Consider the following 20741-nt stretch of genomic DNA (forward strand, 5'->3'; position numbering starts at 1 on the left):
ACAGAATCTGATTGAATATCCAACTGTGACCTGGGCCGATGTGCATAATCGATACCAGTCAATGATCAGAGTCGAGGTTGATTAGTCGGGAGCCCCTTGCGTTCCCGTTTATTCAAATAGATCCAAAGGCAGGATTCAAAGAGACATCGACAGAGACCAGTACCAACCATACAACACAGATCATAGAAACAGTAGACTAGGACATAATCCTATTCGGAATGATCAAAGGAATGATCGAGGACAAAACTCCCGAGGGATCATGAGTAAGAGTGGCTTCGATAAACATGTCGAGACCAAGGAAGCGCCACGGTTATCGGAATACAACTTCAGCTTCGATGCATAGAGTATTGCATCAGCCATTAGACTAATCAAAGATACTAGATGGTCCAGACCCCTAAAGCCCGACCCGGCTCAAAGAAACCCTATCAAAATATGCAAATACCATAGAAGCCATGGTCACAAAACCAAAGACTGCAGACAATTAAGGGAGGAAGTAGCTCGTTTATTCAACGAAGGTCATCTTTGAGAGTTCTTGAGTGACCGAGCTAAAAATCATTTCAGAGATAGGGATGCAATCAGGAAAAACAAACAGGAGAAACCGCAACATGTAATTCACATCATCGTTGGTAGGGTCGATATTCCTCAGGGCCTGATATTTAAATGTACCAAAATTACAATCATAAGGGAGAAGCGTACCCGGGACTAATTACCAAAAGATACCTTATCTTTTAATGATGAGGATGCAGAAGGGATCGAACAGCCTCACAACGACGCACTAGTAATATCTATCCTTATGAATAAGATTCAAGTTAAACGTGTGTTGGTTGATCCAGGTAGCTTGGCAAACATTATTCGATCGAGGTTCATAGAGAAACTCGACCTCCAAGATCAAGTCATGCCTGCAACTAGAGTACTCAACGGCTTCAACATGGCAAGTGAAACCACCAAAGGGGAAATCATCTTGCTAGTAAACGTGGCCGGAACTATCCAGGAAACAAAGTTCCACGTAATCGAAGGTGATATGAGGTACAATGTGTTGCCCGGAAGACCTTGGATCCATAATATGAGGCAGTACCTTCAACGCTACATCAAGTCTTGAAATTCCCAAAACCAAAAGGAATCAAAACAGTGTACGGCAAACAACTAGCAGCTAAAGAGATGTTTGCAATTGATGATGTAATACCAGTATCGGCACTAACATCAACAAAGGGACCAGAATCAAAGGAAAAGCAGGAAGTCAAATAGCAACCACAGTCGTCGGCCTCGACCAAATCGGAACAATAGGAAATTATCGAGGATGATGATTGTATGATACCTCAAACCTTCATAATCCCCGATGATTCCGACTCCACGAAGTCAACAGTTGAAGAGCTAGAACAAGGCATACTAATCGAGCATCTGCCCGATCGAAAGGTATACCTGGGCACGGGGTTAACTCCCGAGCTCAGGGAAAAACTTATTATTTTCCTTATTAAAAATATGGATTGTTTTGCTTGGTCCCATCTTGACATGACAGGGATCTCGCCGGAGATTACCACTCATCGATTGAGCTTGGACCCAAAGTTCAGACCGGTAAAGCAAAAGAGACGGCCAAAATCTGAGGTAAAGCATGCATTCATCAAAGATAACGTAACCAAACTTCTCAAAATAGGATCCATCCGGGAAGTAAAATATCCTAAATGGTTAGCAAATATAGACGTAGTCCCCAAGAAAGATAATAAACTTAGAATGTGTATAGACTACAAAGACTTAAACAAAGCATGCCCTAAGGACTCATTTAGTTTGCCAAATATCGATCGTATGATCGATGCCATAGCCGACCACGAGATCCTCAGCTTTCTTGATGCCTACTCCGGGTACAACCAAATACAAATGATCCTAGAGGATCAGGAAAAGACTTCGTTTATTACTAGGTATGGTACTTATTGCTATAATATAATGTCGTTTGGGCTAAAAAATGCTGGTGCTACTTACCAACGCCAAGTAAACCGAATGTTCGAAGAACAAATAGGTAAATCAATGGAGGTTTATATTGATGACATGCTAGTTAAGTCCCTACGCGCAGAGGACCATCTGACACATTTGCAGGAAACATTCAGCATATTGAGAAAATACAACATGAAGCTCAACCCCGAGAAATGTGCATTCGGGGTCGGTTCGGGCAAATTCCTAGGCTCTATGGTATCAAATCGGGGAATCGATATCAACTCCAATAAAATCAAGGAAATCTAAGACATCACAATTGTGGACAACATTAAGGTAGTACAAAGATTAATAGGGCAGATATCTGCTTTAAGCCGGTTCATCTCGAGGTCTTCGGATTGAAGTCACACGTTCTTTTCACTGCTCAAAAAGAAGAACAATTTCACTTGGGCCCCAAAATGCCAACAGACATTAGAAGAGTTAAAACGGTATCTTTCGAGCCCATCATTACTTCACACTCCGAAAATGGGCGAGCAACTCTACTTATATTTGGCAGTCTCGAAAGTCGCGGTAAGTGGTGTCATAGTTTGAGAAGAGCAAGGTACGCAATTTTCTGTTTACTATGTTAGCCAAACTTTAGGTGAAGCCGAGACCTGATAATCACACTTAGAAAAACTAGCGCTTTCTCTAATAAGCGCCTCTAGGAAATTAAAACCGTATTTTCTATGTCACCCGATTTGCGTTGTAACCACTTACCCAATTTGCAACATTTTGCACAAGCCCGAACTCTCGGGCCTAATGACCAAATGGACCATCGAAATAAGTGGATATGATATCGCGTATCAACCCCGAATGGCCATCAAGTCTCAAATCTTAGTAGACTTCGTGGCCAACTTCATGCCTGCCCTCGTACCCGAGGTCGAAAAGGAACTATTGCTAAAATCGGAACATCCTCAGGGGGGTGGACCCTTTTCATAGATGGAGCTTCAAATGTGAAGGGGTCCAGTCTAGGCATCGTTGTGAAGCCATCCACAAGCAATACAATTAAACAATCTATCAAAACCCCTAAGTTGACTAACAATGAGGCCGAGTGTGAGGCTATGATTGCAGGTCTCGAGCTGGCTAAAAGTTTGGGAGCAGGGGTCATCGAGGCCACGTGTGACTCCCTACTCATGGTTAACCAAGTCAACAAAACCTTCGAGGTTCGAGAAGATCGAATGTATAGGTACTTGGACAAACTGCAAGTAACACTACACTAGTTCAAAAAATGGACCCTACAGCATGTACCTCGAGAGAAGAATAGTGAGGCCGATGCCCTTGAAAATGGGGTCATTAATCGAAGACAACAAAATTGGCTCGGGGACTGTCGTACAACTTTCAAAGTCGGTAGTCGAAGAAGGCCATGCAAAAATAAACTCCACAAGCCTAACATGGGATTGGAGGAACAAATATATCAATTATCTAAAAAATGGGAAGCTTCCATCGGACCCTAAGGAATCGAGGACTCTGCGAACGAAAGTTGCACGATTTACATTGGCCGAAGATGGAACATTGTACAGAAGGATGTTCGATGGGCCGTTGGCAATATGTTTAGGACCGAGAGGTACCGACTACGTCCTACGAAAAGTTCACAATGGCACTTGCGGGAACCATTCCAGTGCTGAACCATTGGTCCACAAAGCCATTAGAGTAGGGTACTATAGGGACAATATGGAAAAAAAATACTAAGGAGTTTGTTCAAAAATGCAACAAATGCCAAAGACATGCACGAATGATCCACCAGCCCGGGGAGCAACTTCATTCAGTCCTATCCATATGGTCGTTCATGAATTGGGGAATGGATATCGTCGGCCCTCTGCCATCAGCCCCAGGTAAAGCTAAGTTCATTTTATTTATGACTAACTATTTCTCTAAGTGGGTTAAAGAACAAGCTTTCGAGAAAGTTAGAGAAAAAGAAGTTATAGACTTTATCTGGGATCACATCATATGCCGATTCGGAATACCTATCGAGATAGTATATGACAATGGAAAACAATTTATCGGTAGAAAAATAACGAAGTTCCTCAAGGATCACAAAATAAAAAGGATATTATCGACGCCGTATCATCCTAGTAGGAATGGACAGGCCAAATTAACAAACAAAACCATCATTCAGAATCTAAAGAAAATATTGAACGACGCTAAGGGAAAATGGAGAGAAATTTTGCCCGAAGTCCTTTGGGCATATCGAACAACGTCAAAATCTAGTAGGGGCAATAACATTCTCCTTAGTATACGGCTCCGAAGCCCTGATCCCGATCAAGGTCGGGGAACTCAGCATCAGGTTTCGATACACAATGAAAGAATCGAATCACGAGACAAGCCTCGAATTTCTATATGAAAAACGGGAAGCCTCTCCCATCAGAATGGCAGCATAGAAGCAGCGCATCGAAAGATATTATAACCGAAGAGCCAATCTTCGCCACTTTCGAATTGGGGACTTAGTTCTATGAAAAGTCACCCTCAACACTCGAGACCCAAACGAGGGGAAACTCAGCCCGAATTGGGAAGGACCATATCAGGTCCCTAGTGTCATTGGAAAAGGATCTTACAAACTTGGCACGATGAATGGCAAACAATTTCCAAATAATTGGAACATATCACTACTCGAACGATATTATTGCTAAGGTATGACTCTCTCCTTTTATAATTTGTATTTGATACTAACTTATTGCAGCTGTTCTATCGAAGACGTCGAGAAGTTCTTGAACATAAAGACCTCAGGTTTTAAAGCACGTGTTGCACTCTTTTTCCCTTAGATCGTTTTTTTCCCAAATGGGTTTTTCCGGCAAGGTTTTCAATGAGGCAACAAATATTTGTGCTACCTGGGGACAATTCAACAGTATTCGAGGCTCTTTATGATCAAACTTGAATACTAGGGGGCATCACCCTCTGATGTAACTACTCTCGGATGTTATGTTTTCAAGGAAAATACCTCGTATCAACAAGTCTCGATAGATAAAATTTTGTAAAGGGCCAAAAAAGTCAAATAAACTGTGTCATTGTAGATTACTCGAGCCCCGATGTCAAAACATGTACGCATGAATGATTTATGGAAAGAAGTATTTTTTCCTTACCAGATGTTCCATGACTTAGTGAAATTTCTACTTTACATATGATCTATTGCGGAAGCTGGCTCAAGTGCCGATCGCAACTAAATATCGAGCTGTCAACCCCGTACTTGGGTACTGTCATTAAAAAATCGAAGTGTTAAACTTATTAAACTTCGAGACCATAAGACCTTGAAAAGGCAATCTTCGGTTTTATAGGTCACGCCCACCCCACTCGGGGACTAACACTTCTAACAAATTCGAAGTGTAATCGAGAAACAAGCCTAAAGGGAAAATCTCAAGTTAAAGGCTACGGCCAAACTAACACGATTTAGAGACGTGTGAATTCTGTTATGAAACAGGTCTTCAAATATTTTCATAAAAATAGTTAAAAAGGCTTCCCTCGGCAAAGTCACAAATGGTTTCGATAACGTCAACCCTCAAAAACCTTAAAGGGTACCAAATTGTTCGAACTCTCGAACAAACTTATGCTAAGGCATAACAAAGTAAAAGGTTTTTAAGCCGAAAAGGGAAATAGCCACTATTTTAAGGCCATATCAGCCCGATTCAAGAGCCTAAGGGCCATTATGTTGTTGATTTCAAGGATCCACCCTCGCTCAACTGAAACCTAAGGGTTTTTTCTACTCCGAGTTCGAGCAAGTACTCACTCAATTATAGAGACTATTCTAATCTGACTTCGACTAAATTTTTGCAAGACATCGAAGTGAGTCAAAAGTCTCACAAGATATAAAGTATATCAAAATTATCATAAGGGGAAAAGAAAAGCAGAGTTTTCACAAAATAGAAATTAGAGATGAGTCGGAAAGAAAAGGGATCTTTCATAAATGCAAAAATATTTACAAAGGCCACTTAGGGTCTTACACAAAAAATCCAAAAAAGGAAAAAACTTCTAAGTGCCTAACCTTCCCCCGGAGCCTACTCTTCATATTCTCCACTCTTGGATCTAGTCACACTCCTGGAGTCATCATCATTAGAAGAAATCAGCACCCTAGCTTTGGTCTCGAGTACTTTCGCACTCTCAATCTTGGCAGCAAGGTCAAAGCCACGAGCATGAATCTCCTAGAGAGTCTCTCTCCGAGATTGGCATTTGGCATGCTCGGAAATGTAGAATGATCGAGCCTGAGTAGCATCAGAAATTTCCTTTGCTCGAGCGTTAGCAGCTTCAGCATCAGCTTGGTAGATGGCCATGACCACCTCCACATCAGCCTTTACTTTTTCTGCCTCAGATGTGGCCTTCAAAAGTTCGGCGGCCAATCGAGCCTCGAGCTCCTTAATTCTCTTAGTTCGGGCTGAGTTCTCCTCCTTCATGCTTTGGAGTTGACGTTCAGCCAATAACAGTTGGGGTCGAGCAACCTCTTTCTTCGAGGCAAGGTGATCCATGTTTTGTTTCCACCCCAACATCTCCGCCTCCTTCATCTTGGCCTCCTCGCAAAGTTGTTCAATCTTTTCGGCCTTTTGCTAAACCTGCAGAATCGAAGTCTTAGTCATCGTTCCCAAATCAATATATCGAGCTTCTAAAAAATTTACATTACCTGCTCAATCAGGTCGGTTTGTCCTTTATGAGCTGTTGCCAATTCAGCTCGGAGGTCCTTGATCTCCTCTTCTTTTTGCCCAGTGAGAAGTTTTAGGGCATCTCTCTCCTTCGTATGTCTTTTGAGATCGTCCTCACACCGATCAGCTCTGCCCGGTATTTAGATAATACTTCCCGATGGAGCGTCAGGGCCTATGAAGAGAGAAAGGAAATCAGGCAAAAGGGAATAAAAGACAAAAGTGATATTGACAAAAGGAGCTAAGACTTACCTGACTCAAGAGTCGATGGGCCTCATCCAAGATACTCGATGCATCACTCAGGTTGGAAGAATCTTTGACCCTCATGAAATAGCCATGGAAAAGGTCTTACCCTTCGTGGGTCGTTCTCGCATCAAGGGTCCCTATGGCCTGGGCTTCCTGAATTTGCCCCTCGGAAAATGTGAGGAGGGGCAAATTGCTAATGTCTATATACCCAAGCGAGTCACTTAGGGTGTTCTCATTGTTTTGAAGGTCCTCAGAACTGGCCCCTTCAGGTACATCCATCGGTTGCCTATCACGACGGGAGGCATCTTTAGCCTCTGATGACTCGGAGGCTTTGCTCAGGCCATCTTCCGAGATCCCCTCAGTCCGAGGTTGATTCTCTTCGATCATCACCAGCTCAGCAGCCTTTGGGACCTCGGCGCTCCTCTTTCGAGCCACCAGCTTGAAGGCGGCACCTTCATTCTCCTCTTCTTCATCACGTAGCTACTGAGCTACATTTGCAGGCAGGGTATCTTTCTTCGACTTGTGAGTCTTGCTCTTTTTAGGCTTTAGAGTATCGGAGGGCGAGACCCTTTTTCTCTTCTTATCCTTAGCCGGATTCGAGGCCTCCTCATCCTCCCCAGACAGGGGCATCATGATAACATTGTCTCTAAGAACTGTATGAAAGGAAATTAAGTAGAAATAAAAAAGAGATATTTCAGAAAAAGCGTCAAACACATGAAAACAAACTTACCATGATTTTTCCCATCGGCCCCTTGCCAAATCATGCCACGAGCGCTCGGCAAATGAAGAAGTCGATGCCAGTTTTCGAACCCAGCCCTCAAGGTTCGGAATTGCACCAGGCACCCAAGAGACTGCTGCATCATAGGAAGGAACATCGATAAGAAAAAGAAAAAGGAACGAAATAGTAAATGGGGGCCAAGGGCGGGGCCTGTACTTACGCTTCATGTTCCACTCTTCGAGGAATGGCATCATCTCGACTGGAATTATGTCGGAAGTCCTCACTCGGACAAACCGGCCTATACATCCTCGGTCCTTGTCCTCATTTATGTCCGAGAACAACACCTTGATGGCCCGACACTGAGGCCTCATTAATTCGCCTCGATAGAGAAGGGTGATGTATAGTCTAATGAGATTGTCAAGGGTAAAAGGCATGCCCTCGACTTTGCTCACGAAGAATCGGAGCAAAAATGACAGTGCACCAGAAAGATCTAGCCTAAGGTTATTTGGTATTGGCGGCAGAAACCGAGGATTATGGGGTTGACGGGACCCAGCATAAAAGGGCAAGTGTAAACACTTAAGAACCCTTTCACGTAAGTGGTGATATCCTCTTCGGGGGTCGGAATCACCACCTCTTTGCAATCTTTCATTACCTGCTTAAGGTTGCCCTCAGTTATCGAGCATATATATCTCGACATTGGCTCATATTGGCCAGGGACTGACGGGGGTTTCTCAACCTCGAAATTGAAAGTAAGATCGCATACCCCGAGAACACACTCTTCGATGCGTGGCTCCACCGGCGTCTTGTCGCTGGCCGACCGCGATGAAGAAGTTTTCTCCTTTTGAGGAATGGTTTTTGATGTTTTTACCATATTTATATGGATTCAGGGAAATAAAAAGATGAGATTTGTAGTTTTGAAAAAGGGTTGGTAACGAGGCCTAGAAATTGTGCAAGGACGGAGAGGCTTGATAAGATGTGAAGAACTTTGAAGATTTCCATAAAGATTTGAAAAACTCAGAAGGATTTTGAAGATTAGTGTAAGAAAGATTCAAAGTAAAGTTTAAAAAAGTGAGAAGAAGACCTATTTAAGGATTCACGGCGATGATTCAAGGTACTAGTGGCCGGCCATCAATTGACGCTCATTAATGATCTTAGGAATCATACCGACGTGACACTTCAGTCGTTTCTATTGCTTACATCACAAGGGTGATGTCATAATTGGTCGAGGTATAAAATCGAAGGCTCAGTTCATTTCTTGTCATTACACTCCAAGAAATGAGGGGACTATCTGTATACGGATAAAATGGGAACTTGCTCGATTTTGCCATTTAATCGAAGACCAAGGCACCATGTCGAGGGTCATTCTCGTAATAGGTCAGGTCATAGAACGAATATAAAGTATCAAGCTCGAGAATTGAGGTGCTCATCGAGATTGAGGCCAGTAGTGATCGAGGCCATATATGATAGACATCAAAAAAAGTGCAATAACAGAAAGGTGAGATATCTTTAACCGGTCAAAGATCACTGCGAAAATCCGGGAATAGATCAGATCAAGGGCGGTTGTTTAGGCTAATCAGAGGATTAACTTCTGTAATTAGGGTTATGTCATGCCTCGAACCTGGGCTTGGACGTAACACGACACTCGGTGCCTGACTACATGTGACCGAGCGAACCAACTGGCTAGCTGAATCAACATGTGATATCATAACATACTAAATGCGGAAGATAAACTAACACATAATGATATACTGAAAGTCTGAATGATATAAATCAAATTGCGGAAATACAATTACATTTCTGAAATATATTTGTAGCCAACATAACTTAATGTGAAAAGCCTATGACTCTGTCTAACTGTTACTATAGTCTATGAAGCCTCTAATGAAGTACTGTAAACACTGACTGTCTAAAAATACTGAAGACTATAGTAATGATAATGCCCCGAAAGAACTGGGGATCACCAAATACCTAGTACGAGAATCCTAGCACTCGGAATCATCAACCTATAAATCATTACCTGCATTGTGAGATGCAGCCCTCAGGCAAAAGGGGCGTCAGTACATTTGAATTGTACTGGCATGTAAAGAAACTGAAAAAATATTATAAATGCTGAAACTGAAAGTAAGCTGATAACTGAGAATTTATAATTGATAACTGAAATAATAACTATTGAAACTAAAACTGAAATGATAACTAATAACTGATAACTAAATCGATAACTAGTAACTGAACTGATAACTGATAACTGAACTGATAACTAGTAACTGAACTGATAATTGATAACTGAACTGATAACTAGTAACTGATAACTAAACGGTAACTAATAATTGAACTAAAAGGAAGTAAGGATATGAATACTCCCTCTTCTGAATGATGAACAACCTATTTATATGAATATTAAACTACGGCCTCAAGCCCAATATATATATGTGCACCAACTGCGGCATCGGGCCCAAGTATACGTATACGTAACTGCGACCTCTGGTCCAAAATGCATAAAGTATAAACTGCGGCCTCAAGCCCAAATACAAGTGTTCAACATTCAGGGATTTAAAATCAGGAACTAAGAATCATACTGCAATATATGATAGTGAAATACTGAATCACACTGAGTTACATGATACTGGAATACTGGATCACACTGAGTTAGATAATACTAGAATACTGAATAGGACTAGACTGAGACATGTATTCTTGAACTGATTATGAACACTGAAACTTCAACTGTTTATGGCATACTGAGTAATCTATACTAAGACTCGGGGGCATCAAACCCAAGTCTATATTGAATACGCACTGAGCTCACAACGTTCATAATGAAATTCATGAATGAGTTATGAAGCTAAAGAATAGAAGTCCTACAACTATTCAAGGAACTAGGCTAAATTATATTTCTGAGGCAATTAGTAGCGTCGTAAAAGAAATGTAGTGTAGGGAGAATCATTAAAACTCCCAAACATAGAAAGTTAGCCTCACATACCTTAACTTCCTGCTCTTGAGTGTAATACAACATTCGCCAACCCTTTCAACTTTAATCTATACCAATACAAGTCAAAGGAATTCCATATTAGCAATAATACTCATGTTTTGGTTACTTAGGCATTCTCTCAAACACATGGTGGCATAAAGCTTCATAGTCCTAATTAATGGTATTTCTACACCCAATAACCCATTCTCTTGCTTCTAGATAAATTCTAAAGTCTCAAATGGTTATAATCAACATCATTCTTTATCACCGATAAGGCAAAACAACACCCTTAACCAATAATCAACAATCAATAACCCAAACTTATAACCGTTAATGCTTTTCTATCAAACCCATAAACTCATATCTCATGAACTAGATTCTATAATCATTAATTCAATGATAGAATAAATTAGAGGGTGAATATTACCTTTTTGACGTTCAATCTTCTTGAATTCGAGTTCTAGGGTTTCTCCTCTCAACAACGATGTCCCAATCGAATATCTAATGATATGGAGGGTTTACCCATGTCAATAAAATGTTGGGAAATTGAAATTAACTTATAGTCACCATTAAACTTTCCTTGGGTGGTGGAGGGACCCTTAAGAAGTTAGGTTTTTGAAAGCCTTCCTTTCTAGAGCAAGTTTTTATATTTTGGGGCTGTGGGGGACGAAATAAGGCTAAAAACGACTTCCCTAGTCATCCACCGCATCCCAGTTGGTGCGACCACAGTCCCGACCATGGTAAATCACTGGTACACTACCTCACCATTGCAGTCGCGGTAAAAACGTGGCAAGACCGTGGTGGTTACACACCATTCTGTAAAACGGGCATAATCTTTTGCACAAAGCTCCGTATGAGTTCCACAATATATCGTTGGAAATCTATTTCAAAGGCCTACAACTGTCATGCTTTGAGTTTTTCCAAATTCCTTACACATTTTCACTAAACCCTGCTGGAAGACAGACCTTCTGCAAACTTAGTCGATTTTGTCAAATCTTATGCACCTCACTTTCCATCTTGATTTTAAAACAACTATTTTCACCCATAATCATCCCTATGGGACTTCACATGTTCAAAATATAACCTTTCTACTCCATTAACTCATTCATACCTAATCCAAATGTGCAGGGTGTTACAAGTTATGCCATAATTGAGACTCCTCTACTATATAAAGTGGAGTCCCCATCATTTGTAGACACCTTAAACTCACGATTATCAAAGAAATATAACATTTCCTAGCTTACATTCTTGTTCATCAGCTTGTTATATCTTTTACTATTCTGGCGTTAATCTGTTTGAAGGCATACGAGCTCGAGATCTCAATTACGTTGCAAAGCAAGCCAGTTTGCTTTATATTATTGTCAATTTGCATAACTTATCTTAATGTTTATCAATTGATATTAGGTGAAATCACGTATCCTTAAAACCACATTATAAGTTTAATTGTTATTCAATTTTTAAGGTAAACAAAGAGTTGTACCAATTGAGCATTTAAATTATGGAGTATCAAAAGTGCGTCAATTGATCTTCGGAGTTTCTCTCTTGACGTATCGGCAATGGAGGGAGAGGACCGATCGACCTAAGAAAAACAGTAGGAAGATTGAAGCCACCCCAAGGAATCTTAACTCTGTGACAAAAGGGACGTCTCTTCTCCAGAATTAGTGGGTGGGATGGGGATGTTGTTAAGCTCAGCAAGTGAGCTTGAAACTAGAGAGTGCATGCACGGCTAAGAAGGGAATAACCTCTCATTTGGCTATTCGAAGCGCTAGCAAGATGAGTATCTGATGCTGAAAGTTTAATTTTCAAGCAGGTAGTACAAATTTTGAAATTAGGTCTGGTTTGCCAACTTGCAATTTCGGGGTTATTATATTAGTCTCTTCATTTTTTCCTGGGCTCGATTTTACCGAGATGAGCTACCGAGTTGGTTTGTTGAGGTCGTCATCATCTGCTCGGACTTCGGCACAATAGGTATTATGGGTTTCATCCCAAGTAGTTGGAGGGTACTTCATGAATTGGCTTAGCAACTTTCTGGTCGCTCTTGAACCCTCTCTACTCAACCTGTTCTGAAAGGCTATGGTTGTTATCCCTTTGGACACATTTGGTAAGGACATCCTCACCTTATTGAATCAGGCGAGGAAGTCCCTTAGTCCCTCTCCTATGGATTGCTTGATGGTGAAGATGAAGTTTACTTTTGTTTTGGCTTTCTTGGCACCGATGTGCACCGTCACAAACATATCAGTCAATTCTTCGAACGTTTTCTAATGCTCCTCCATAGAGGCTTTTGCCGAATTCCTTCAGCAAAATGGAGTACACATATTCCTTGGTGAGGTCATTGCCTTTCACGACAGTGACGTAATGAGGCACGTGGTCTTCGGGGTCGGTTGTCCCATTGTTTATCCTTAGATATGGAGGCATTTTGAATGCCTTTGGTATGGCATGTGGGGCTACTTTCTCTCTATACTGATGGTCTACAAACCTCTTTTCGACTTGTTCTTGGTGTTCTTTCATTTGGTCTCTGAACGTTTTTTTCTCATTCTCCATTTCTTCCATTCTTTTCTAAAAAGAAGCGAGGATACTATCACATGCACTGTCAGCAACATTGTGAGTTATACCTGGCGTTGGAAGGTCTGGTTGATCGCCATATTCGTCTCCTTGTTGTACCGTTTGGGATCTCATGGTTTCTATAGTCATGCATGGGGCTTGTTTGTTAAGCACGCTTACTAAGGTATCGGTCATCCATGCTTAGCTTTTTTATGGCAGGTGGTGTCACTTCTCCTGTGGATGTGGAAGCCCTTTTCCCATTTAGTTTCATTGTGCTGCAATGAGGGAGAGGCGACCTCTCATGCCTCGGGGAGGAAGAGGATGTCACATCATCGCCCTGTATTTCATAGCTCTCGTTGATAGCGTTCATGAGGTTGCCCGGGACATCACCTGCCGCCTTAGTTTCGCTTCCTTAGTTACCTACCATGTAAATTCTATATGTGCAGAGAAGGAGAAAAACCTTGTATATCGTTATGTTAGCAAGTCACGTGAGTTGTAGATCTAATGGAAACAAAAAGATTAGCTAAGAAGTCCCCACATGGGCCAAACTATTTGACCCAAAATTTTGATTTGGGTTTAAACAATTAGATTTAATAAAATAGAGTTAGTCTTAACCAATATTAATGTCCAAAAAATATATTAATCGATTTTGTAGCAAGATAGTACGTATATTATCTAAGTAGCAATAAGTGATGATAATACTAGTGATACTCAATGACCCAAAATGAAGGAGATAACACTAAATAACAATAAATAGAAATGAATGACATTTAAGTAAATAAGAACATGTGACAACAACAATAATAATAAATCAAGTATAATCCCATAAATGGGGTCTGAAGAGGGTAGTGTGTACGCATACCTTACCTCTATCTTATAAAGGTAGAGAGGTTGTTTTTGATAGACCCTCGGCTCAGGGAACAGTGGAGATAAGATAAAGCAACCAAGTAGCAAACAATAATAACAACAATGTAATATGGTAATGAGCGCGAATGACACAACATGTAATAATAAAGAACCATGATAAGATAATACAAAAATAATCCTAGTACTACAAGTAAGCCTAGGAGGAACATACTACTATCAGTCAACCTACATTGCTAATCCTCGACCTTCACACCTTCCTATCGTGGGTCATACCTTCGGTAAGCTTAAGCAATGACATATTCTACCTAAATACTTCTCCCTAATACTTTTTTAGCCTACCCCTTCCCTTTCTCAGACCCGCCATTGACAACCCCTCACACCTCCTGACCGGAGCATCTGTGTCTCTCCTCTTCACATGCCCAAACCATCTCAACCTCTCCTGCAACTTGTCCTCCATGGATTCCACTCCTACCTTGTCCCTAATAACTTCATTCCTAATCTTGCCCTTCTTAGTATGCCCACACATCCATCTCAATATCCTCATTTCAGCTACTTTCATCTTCTGAACATGGGACTTCTTAACGAGCCAGCATTCATCCCCATACAATATAGTCGGTCTAACCACCACTCTATAGAGCTTGCCCTTAAGTCCAGGTGGCACATTCTTATCACAGAAAACCCCAGAAGCAAGCCTCCATCTCATCCACTCTGCTCCAATACGATGAGTAACATCCTTGTCGATCTCCCCGTTGCCTTCAATAATAGACCCAAGATGCTTGAAACTATCTCTTTTGGGGATGAGTTGAGTACCAATCTTCACTTCCACTTCTTCTTCATATATCCCATCGTTGAACTTGCAATCCAACTACTAAGTTTTTGACCTACTCAACTTGAAACCTTTAGACTCCAGCATCTGTGGTGAGAATAGTGGATATTCTTTATGACAATGATGAATGATGGATGAGCCTTTGAATATTCGGATTCTTCTTGGATCGTAGGGAAAAAGATAGACAAGAATCTCAAGAAAAAGGTATATTTTGTATGTGTGCAATAAAGCAAGATTTTTCAGAGAATGTCAATGTGTTGTCTTACAAATGAATATTTCATGTCCCCTATAACTATGTCTCTTTCTATTTATAAGGGAACATGTGCCATAAAACCCTAGTAGTAAATATACATAGAATATCCACTGGAATTTTCTCCTTAACCTGTCATAAAACTAGCTGTTATTACTCTGTTTAAGACGAGTGTTCATCCTCGACCTTGATCTACGTTGACTCCTCGACCCCACCCTTCATCTCTTATGAGATCACTTCGACCATGAACATGCCTTTTGTCGAAGTCATTCTCTGAAACGTGGTAATCCTTGAAGGCTCTCTTAATGCTGATATGATCTGAACTTAAACTAAGATAATTTTTCACCCATACAAGATGGTCGGTGATTTTTGCCAACCACACTGGAAAATGAAGAGCACGAAACATGGTGCTTCTGATTTTTACTCGTTCTTATTCTTAACTTTGAAAGGCTGATATTACATAGAGGAATTTTACGATGATCAAAGAAAAAAGTATTTCATAGGTCTCCAAAGTTATGCCCAAAGGAAAGAAGTAATTTGTAGATATGAGAAAATAGGGGCCCGTTTTGCCATAAGAAATTTTTCACTTTTTCCACCCAAAAATTTCACTATTTTCTTTTTTTTTGGCAATCCACTAGGCATTGCCTAGGGCTAGTTTTTTATATATAAAAAATAAAAAATGAAACATAGTGTCAGGTGGTCTTACAACATGAAAGAAATAAAATACGATGATTACATAGAACCTATTACCAATATTGAGCACTGAACTCATTATTGATATCACATACGATCTAATATAACCATGTAGCTTCTTATATCGGTGGTTCATTTTTTGCCGCTTTTCTTTGAGTTCTTTAGCCAATTTGATTTCCTTTTTGCTCCCTCTTGTGATGATTCTTGTTAAGTACCGTAGATAAATTCTTTCCTGTTTTGTCCATCTATCCTGTTGAATTGAAATCAATATCCAATGTGATCTATAGTTGTCCGCTATACGCATCCACCAAATTCTTTCCCAGTACCTTCTTCTTGTGACCTTAGACACTACCATGTTAAGAATTTTTGTGCCTGCATTATCGTGTATTGTCACCTTGAGTCGTGTTGAGGCCATTGTATTAGTAGACATCTCAGAAGTGATGGAGCAATGCATTGCCATCATTCTGGTCGTAAAACTGATCCTACAGTATTGCAAGAGAGTCCTAGTCACAATTGTCATAGTTGTGCATGCCTCTTTTCCTTCTTCAAGGGAATGAGCACATAGTGCTAATACCACCCAATGAAGTCATAGTAGGAGCTAATACCACTATTTTCAGAATCGGTGTTTGGTCTTGAAAATTTTAAATTTTACTTGAAGATAAATTTCGCAATTTTTCGAAAATTTGAAAAACTCAAAAAAAATATTTTCAAAATTTTTATTTCAAATCAATCACAAAAATTAAAAAATAGCTCCAAATTGTATTCATGTCCAAACACAACTCTAATTTTCAAACACCATTTTCACTTAAATTTTTTTCCACTTTTTTTTCGAAATTTTACAGTTGTTATGTACAAACGCACACTATATATGCCATAGTATTTTCATACTCCTGTATTGGATGATTACAAATCGATCAGTTGCTTTAGACTGAACACATACATGGCCACTTAAACTTATTAGATTTTTCTATTTAGCCACCTACAATAAGAGTTGTACCTATTGAGCATATCAAAAGTGTGTCAATTGATCTTCGGGGTTTCTCTCTACGTATTGTACCGGTGATGGGGGAGAGGACGACCTGAAAAAAATAATAGGAAGATTGATTAGCTAGTAGAGAGTTTATGCATTCGAAAGTCGAAATGGGGATACACATATCACAACAACAGTTGACGTGGAAGCTGAGTAGGATTATTTGAACATTTTGTTTTGGAGGAAAAAGTAGTTATTCTGTTTTCTCTATTTCCATCATATTTCACATTTTAATTTCAGATTCCACTTGTATAAATAATAGTTTGTAATAGTGGGAACACACTTTTGAAGTAAATACAAATCATTTCTCTCTTGTTCTGAATTCTCTCTTGTATTTTGCTTCCCTGTTGCGGCCAAACGCACACGTAAGTATACGCGGTCGTCAAGTAATAAAGTGACTAAAAGTCGGATGTCGAACCCATGAGTATTTGTGACTAACTATAAACTAAATTAGATTATCCTAATTATCTAAACAAGAACTAAACCTAGAAATATTTAATTCTAAACTAATCAAAATAAAGAAAAAACAAATAATGAACTTTGAATAGAGAAAGAGCAGATTTTTATGTTATCGATGTTATGAAAACGATCTAGGTTATGAGCTATCTAACATTCCTATTGTATTCTTCAATTAAATTGACTAACTAATTTATCTAGCTTAATGGTTGACAGGGATAATATCGCTCATAAGAATCTGTCGAGTTCTTACTCGCCTATTCAAGCTAACCTAACACCTATATATCTATGGAATTAGAACTAACAAGAACGCATTCATATTTTTGGTACATCAACCAAACAAGGCAATTAGATATATGCATATCCTAACCGCGAATCCATTCCCTGATGCCCAGGTTCAAGAACTTGTTCTACTCAATCCTATATGCAACCTAGAATTTCCAATTTCTAGATCAACTCTACATTCGTAGATAGTATTTAATTGGTGATCAAGCAATCAAATAATTAAGTGAAGGATTGAATAAATAAACCAATATGATAAATCAAGAAAGCAAAATCAATATTCGAATAACAATAGTAATGAAAGAACCACAACCCTAAAATGTGAAGTTTAGCTCCACGACATTGTAGCCAAACAACAAATCATACAAAGAAACATAAAATTACAAAGTTTGGTGGAAGAAAAGATGAAACCCGATGATCCACGGCGGCTCTATGCTTGTGTTTTCTCTCCAAAATGTCCTCCCCTCTCAAAATAGGTTTAGATTGGCTTTTATATGAGTTGGAGGCGTCCTAGGGTCGAAATAACCAAGTCCTAATCGAAATAGGACATGTTTACGTTTTGAGCATCCAGGACAGCGTAGGGCGCTGGCCCTAGCGCTCAATTTTATACATTCTGTAAGTCCCACGCTGGCTGTGGCCCTCAAATTTTTCTTTTTGGCTTTTCTTCCCAATTTCGCTCCAATTAGTGTCATTTCATCCCAAATTGCATCCGAATGATTCCTACACATAGAAATACCACAAATGAGTACAAATCATCATATTATACATCCGAAATCTATGAAACATGAGCATAATATGAGGCGATATATATATATATATATCCAAATATACATACATTAAGACAAACATCAACACCCCACACTTAAATATTGCTCGTCCTCGAGTCAACCAACAAGTAACTCTATTTTTGAGCACTCTATACCAATGACCATGGTTGATAGCAACAATTAAACTCTTAGCATATGCAATCACTACATACTTCACTTTACTTATGCCATACTTCAAAAATATTCAAACAAAGACAACATGCTCATAAGAATCATAGCCTCACAAACTGACTCAATGTCACAATGCACTCTTCACTTGAAAACCTAACATCCTAGAGAAGTCTAATAATGTTACCTATCCCTCGTGAAACCATGTGCCCTCACAACAAGAACAAAGAGAGTAAAATCAATCCACACATTCGAATCTCATGCTCACATATATCAAAGAAAATTGCTCACTCTCACAAAAGAAGTCACATGCATGTAATTGGTACCATAGGCTTGCCCTTAATGTAAATATCTACTAATGTAGGCTCACTCGATCTAAAATTAATTAGGACTTTTTCATGATTGTAGTGTGGGCTAAGGAATGGGTAAGATATATAGGAATAGTGGTTCACCCTCCTAAGCACTTTAACACATCACATAATCAACTGTAAGCTCAATTTTTTCAATCCCAATTTTAGTTTCACAACTAAAATCATCCCTAACAACGTTCCCTCTTTCTTTAAGCACTACTTTAATCCATACCCACTAGCAATAATAAGATACCAATTTATTCATCTATAGATTTTTTTCCTTTTTGTTTCTTTTGCAATTTCTACTAGTGGTGTATTCTTTTACAAAACAGGTGCACCTTTCTTCCTTTCATTGGTTCCACTCAGAAGCCACCTTACACTTAGTCCCTTCTTACTTCTTTTAGCGCTCATTTCACAATTAAAGTTCTTTAAGAGGTAAAAGGATCAAAACAATATCAATTAAGAACAAAAAGGTATAAGCTTGTAATGTGGGTGCCAAATAAAAGTCTATAGGCTCAAAAGGGGTAACTAGGATAAATTTTATTTTTGATAAGCAATAAACTCAAAAAGATCAAAAAAAGCCGAAAATTATTTTTCAAACCGAGCATCACCTCAAATTTCGCTTCAACTCACATACTGGGCAAGTTCTAGACACAAGTACAATGACATGGACTACACAAAAATCTCACTTCACACATGGCATATGACTGACTAAGGACGGTCCCATTCCGACTCTCAACTAATGCAAGTATTCACGGAGCCACAAGATATTAAGCATTAAGCACATAGTGAGCATAAGTCAAGAAACTGAGACATAGGCGTCACGAGACATGCAATCTGATTTATAAAGGCATCATGATCAACTTCAAATATAGGGAAGATACTACACATGCCAAAGCCTAAATATGTTACTATCAAACAAGTCAAGGCACCTAGGAATCTCATCTTTCTTCCTCCATTTATTCCCTAAATTCTAATCTACTCTAAAAATTTTAAAAAAAAAAGGAAACACTACTACCCGGTTCAAACTACATCCCGTGGAAAAGAACCGAGGCACAAAGAAAAATCACAGGGGATTATTACTACCTAAAAAAAGCTAAAAGACATATTTTTGGATTTTTGTTTAGACTTTAATCCCTGAAGAAAACTGTCTAGGAGATCCATCGTCGGGAAAAGTTTAATTTTTCTACCTTTTCAAAAAATTTCCACATTTAAAAATTAAAAAAAAAAAAATTAAGCTACTAAAATACTAAACAACTACGAAAACAAAAATAAGAAGCTAAAATCAAAATAAGAAGTTAACATTTTCTAACATACTACTATTAATTATATAAAGAAATTCTCCCACCACACACTTAAAAGAGTGCAGTGTCTCCAATGCACAAATAAAGCAAAATAATAACAAGAGTGGACAAGAAACTCCCTGAAAGGCCAAAGGCCGAAGCAATAGCAGCTCACGGGATGCTCAGGCTTCTCCTGAGGATGGTCCTTTGTGCGGGTATCTCACACTAGTTCCAACCGACTAGCTCACTTTTGCACACGTCTAATGGCTATCTTCCTATGCTCATAATCCTATAAAATAAAATAACACTACAAAAATAATAGAAAAATAACAAAATAAAAAAGTAAATAAAATTAAAAGAAAGCAGTAAAGCTGGGTTGCCTCCCAACAAGCGCCTATTTTAAAGTCGCGGCACGACTTGGACCACTTTTTGCCTCCACCTTGAACTTATGAATTGTACCCCTAACAGTGCATCCAGTCTGTGGCTATGCTCTTTTGGTGGGGCTACAAAGATAACCAGGCAAAGTAATAAATTTTTCACTCTACACTTCTCGGCCTTAAGATGAGGAATGTGATTTTTGCTTTTTGGCACAACTAATTCAAGAATATATACACTCTCACACTCACCCTTTGACTCCCTCATAGGCTCAGATGGCTCGATTACTATCTTACTGTCTAAACACAATGTGGAAAAATGATTGGAACAAGGTCTAATG

At 39.4% G+C, this 20741-nt stretch overlaps 2 protein-coding genes across 2 annotated transcripts; both read right to left on the reverse strand.

The window, feature by feature from the left end:
• Positions 1-6092: 6092 nt before the first annotated feature.
• On the reverse strand, positions 6093-7106 carry LOC138870806 (uncharacterized). Its single transcript, XM_070148646.1, has 3 exons — positions 6934-7106; positions 6566-6713; positions 6093-6491 (listed from the first exon to the last, which is right to left on the reverse strand). The coding sequence occupies exons 1-3, from the start codon at positions 7104-7106 to the stop codon at positions 6093-6095; spliced, it is 720 nt and encodes a 239-aa protein (XP_070004747.1).
• A 7134-nt stretch (positions 7107-14240) lies between these two features.
• On the reverse strand, positions 14241-15403 carry LOC104248495 (uncharacterized). The gene is made up of 2 exons (XM_009804760.1): positions 15194-15403; positions 14241-14786 (listed from the first exon to the last, which is right to left on the reverse strand). The coding sequence occupies exons 1-2, from the start codon at positions 15401-15403 to the stop codon at positions 14241-14243; spliced, it is 756 nt and encodes a 251-aa protein (XP_009803062.1).
• Positions 15404-20741: the final 5338 nt, after the last annotated feature.

This window comes from Nicotiana sylvestris, chromosome 6 (genome assembly GCF_000393655.2).
Source record: "Nicotiana sylvestris chromosome 6, ASM39365v2, whole genome shotgun sequence".
NCBI classification, from domain to species: Eukaryota; Viridiplantae; Streptophyta; class Magnoliopsida; order Solanales; family Solanaceae; genus Nicotiana; species Nicotiana sylvestris.

Coding starts and splice junctions, on each gene's coding strand:
- LOC138870806 (XM_070148646.1), bottom strand. CDS start 7,106: ATGGATGTACCTGAAGGGGCCAGTTCTGAGGACCTTCAAAACAATGAG. Junction 6,714..6,933: donor GCGAGAACGACCCACGAAGG/GTAAGACCTTTT, acceptor AATACCGGGCAG/AGCTGATCGGTGTGAGGACG. Junction 6,492..6,565: donor AAACCGACCTGATTGAGCAG/GTAATGTAAATT, acceptor CTGCAGGTTTAG/CAAAAGGCCGAAAAGATTGA.
- LOC104248495 (XM_009804760.1), bottom strand. CDS start 15,403: ATGTTTCGTGCTCTTCATTTTCCAGTGTGGTTGGCAAAAATCACCGAC. Junction 14,787..15,193: donor GGTGGGGTCGAGGAGTCAAC/GTAGATCAAGGT, acceptor AAAACTTAGTAG/TTGGATTGCAAGTTCAACGA.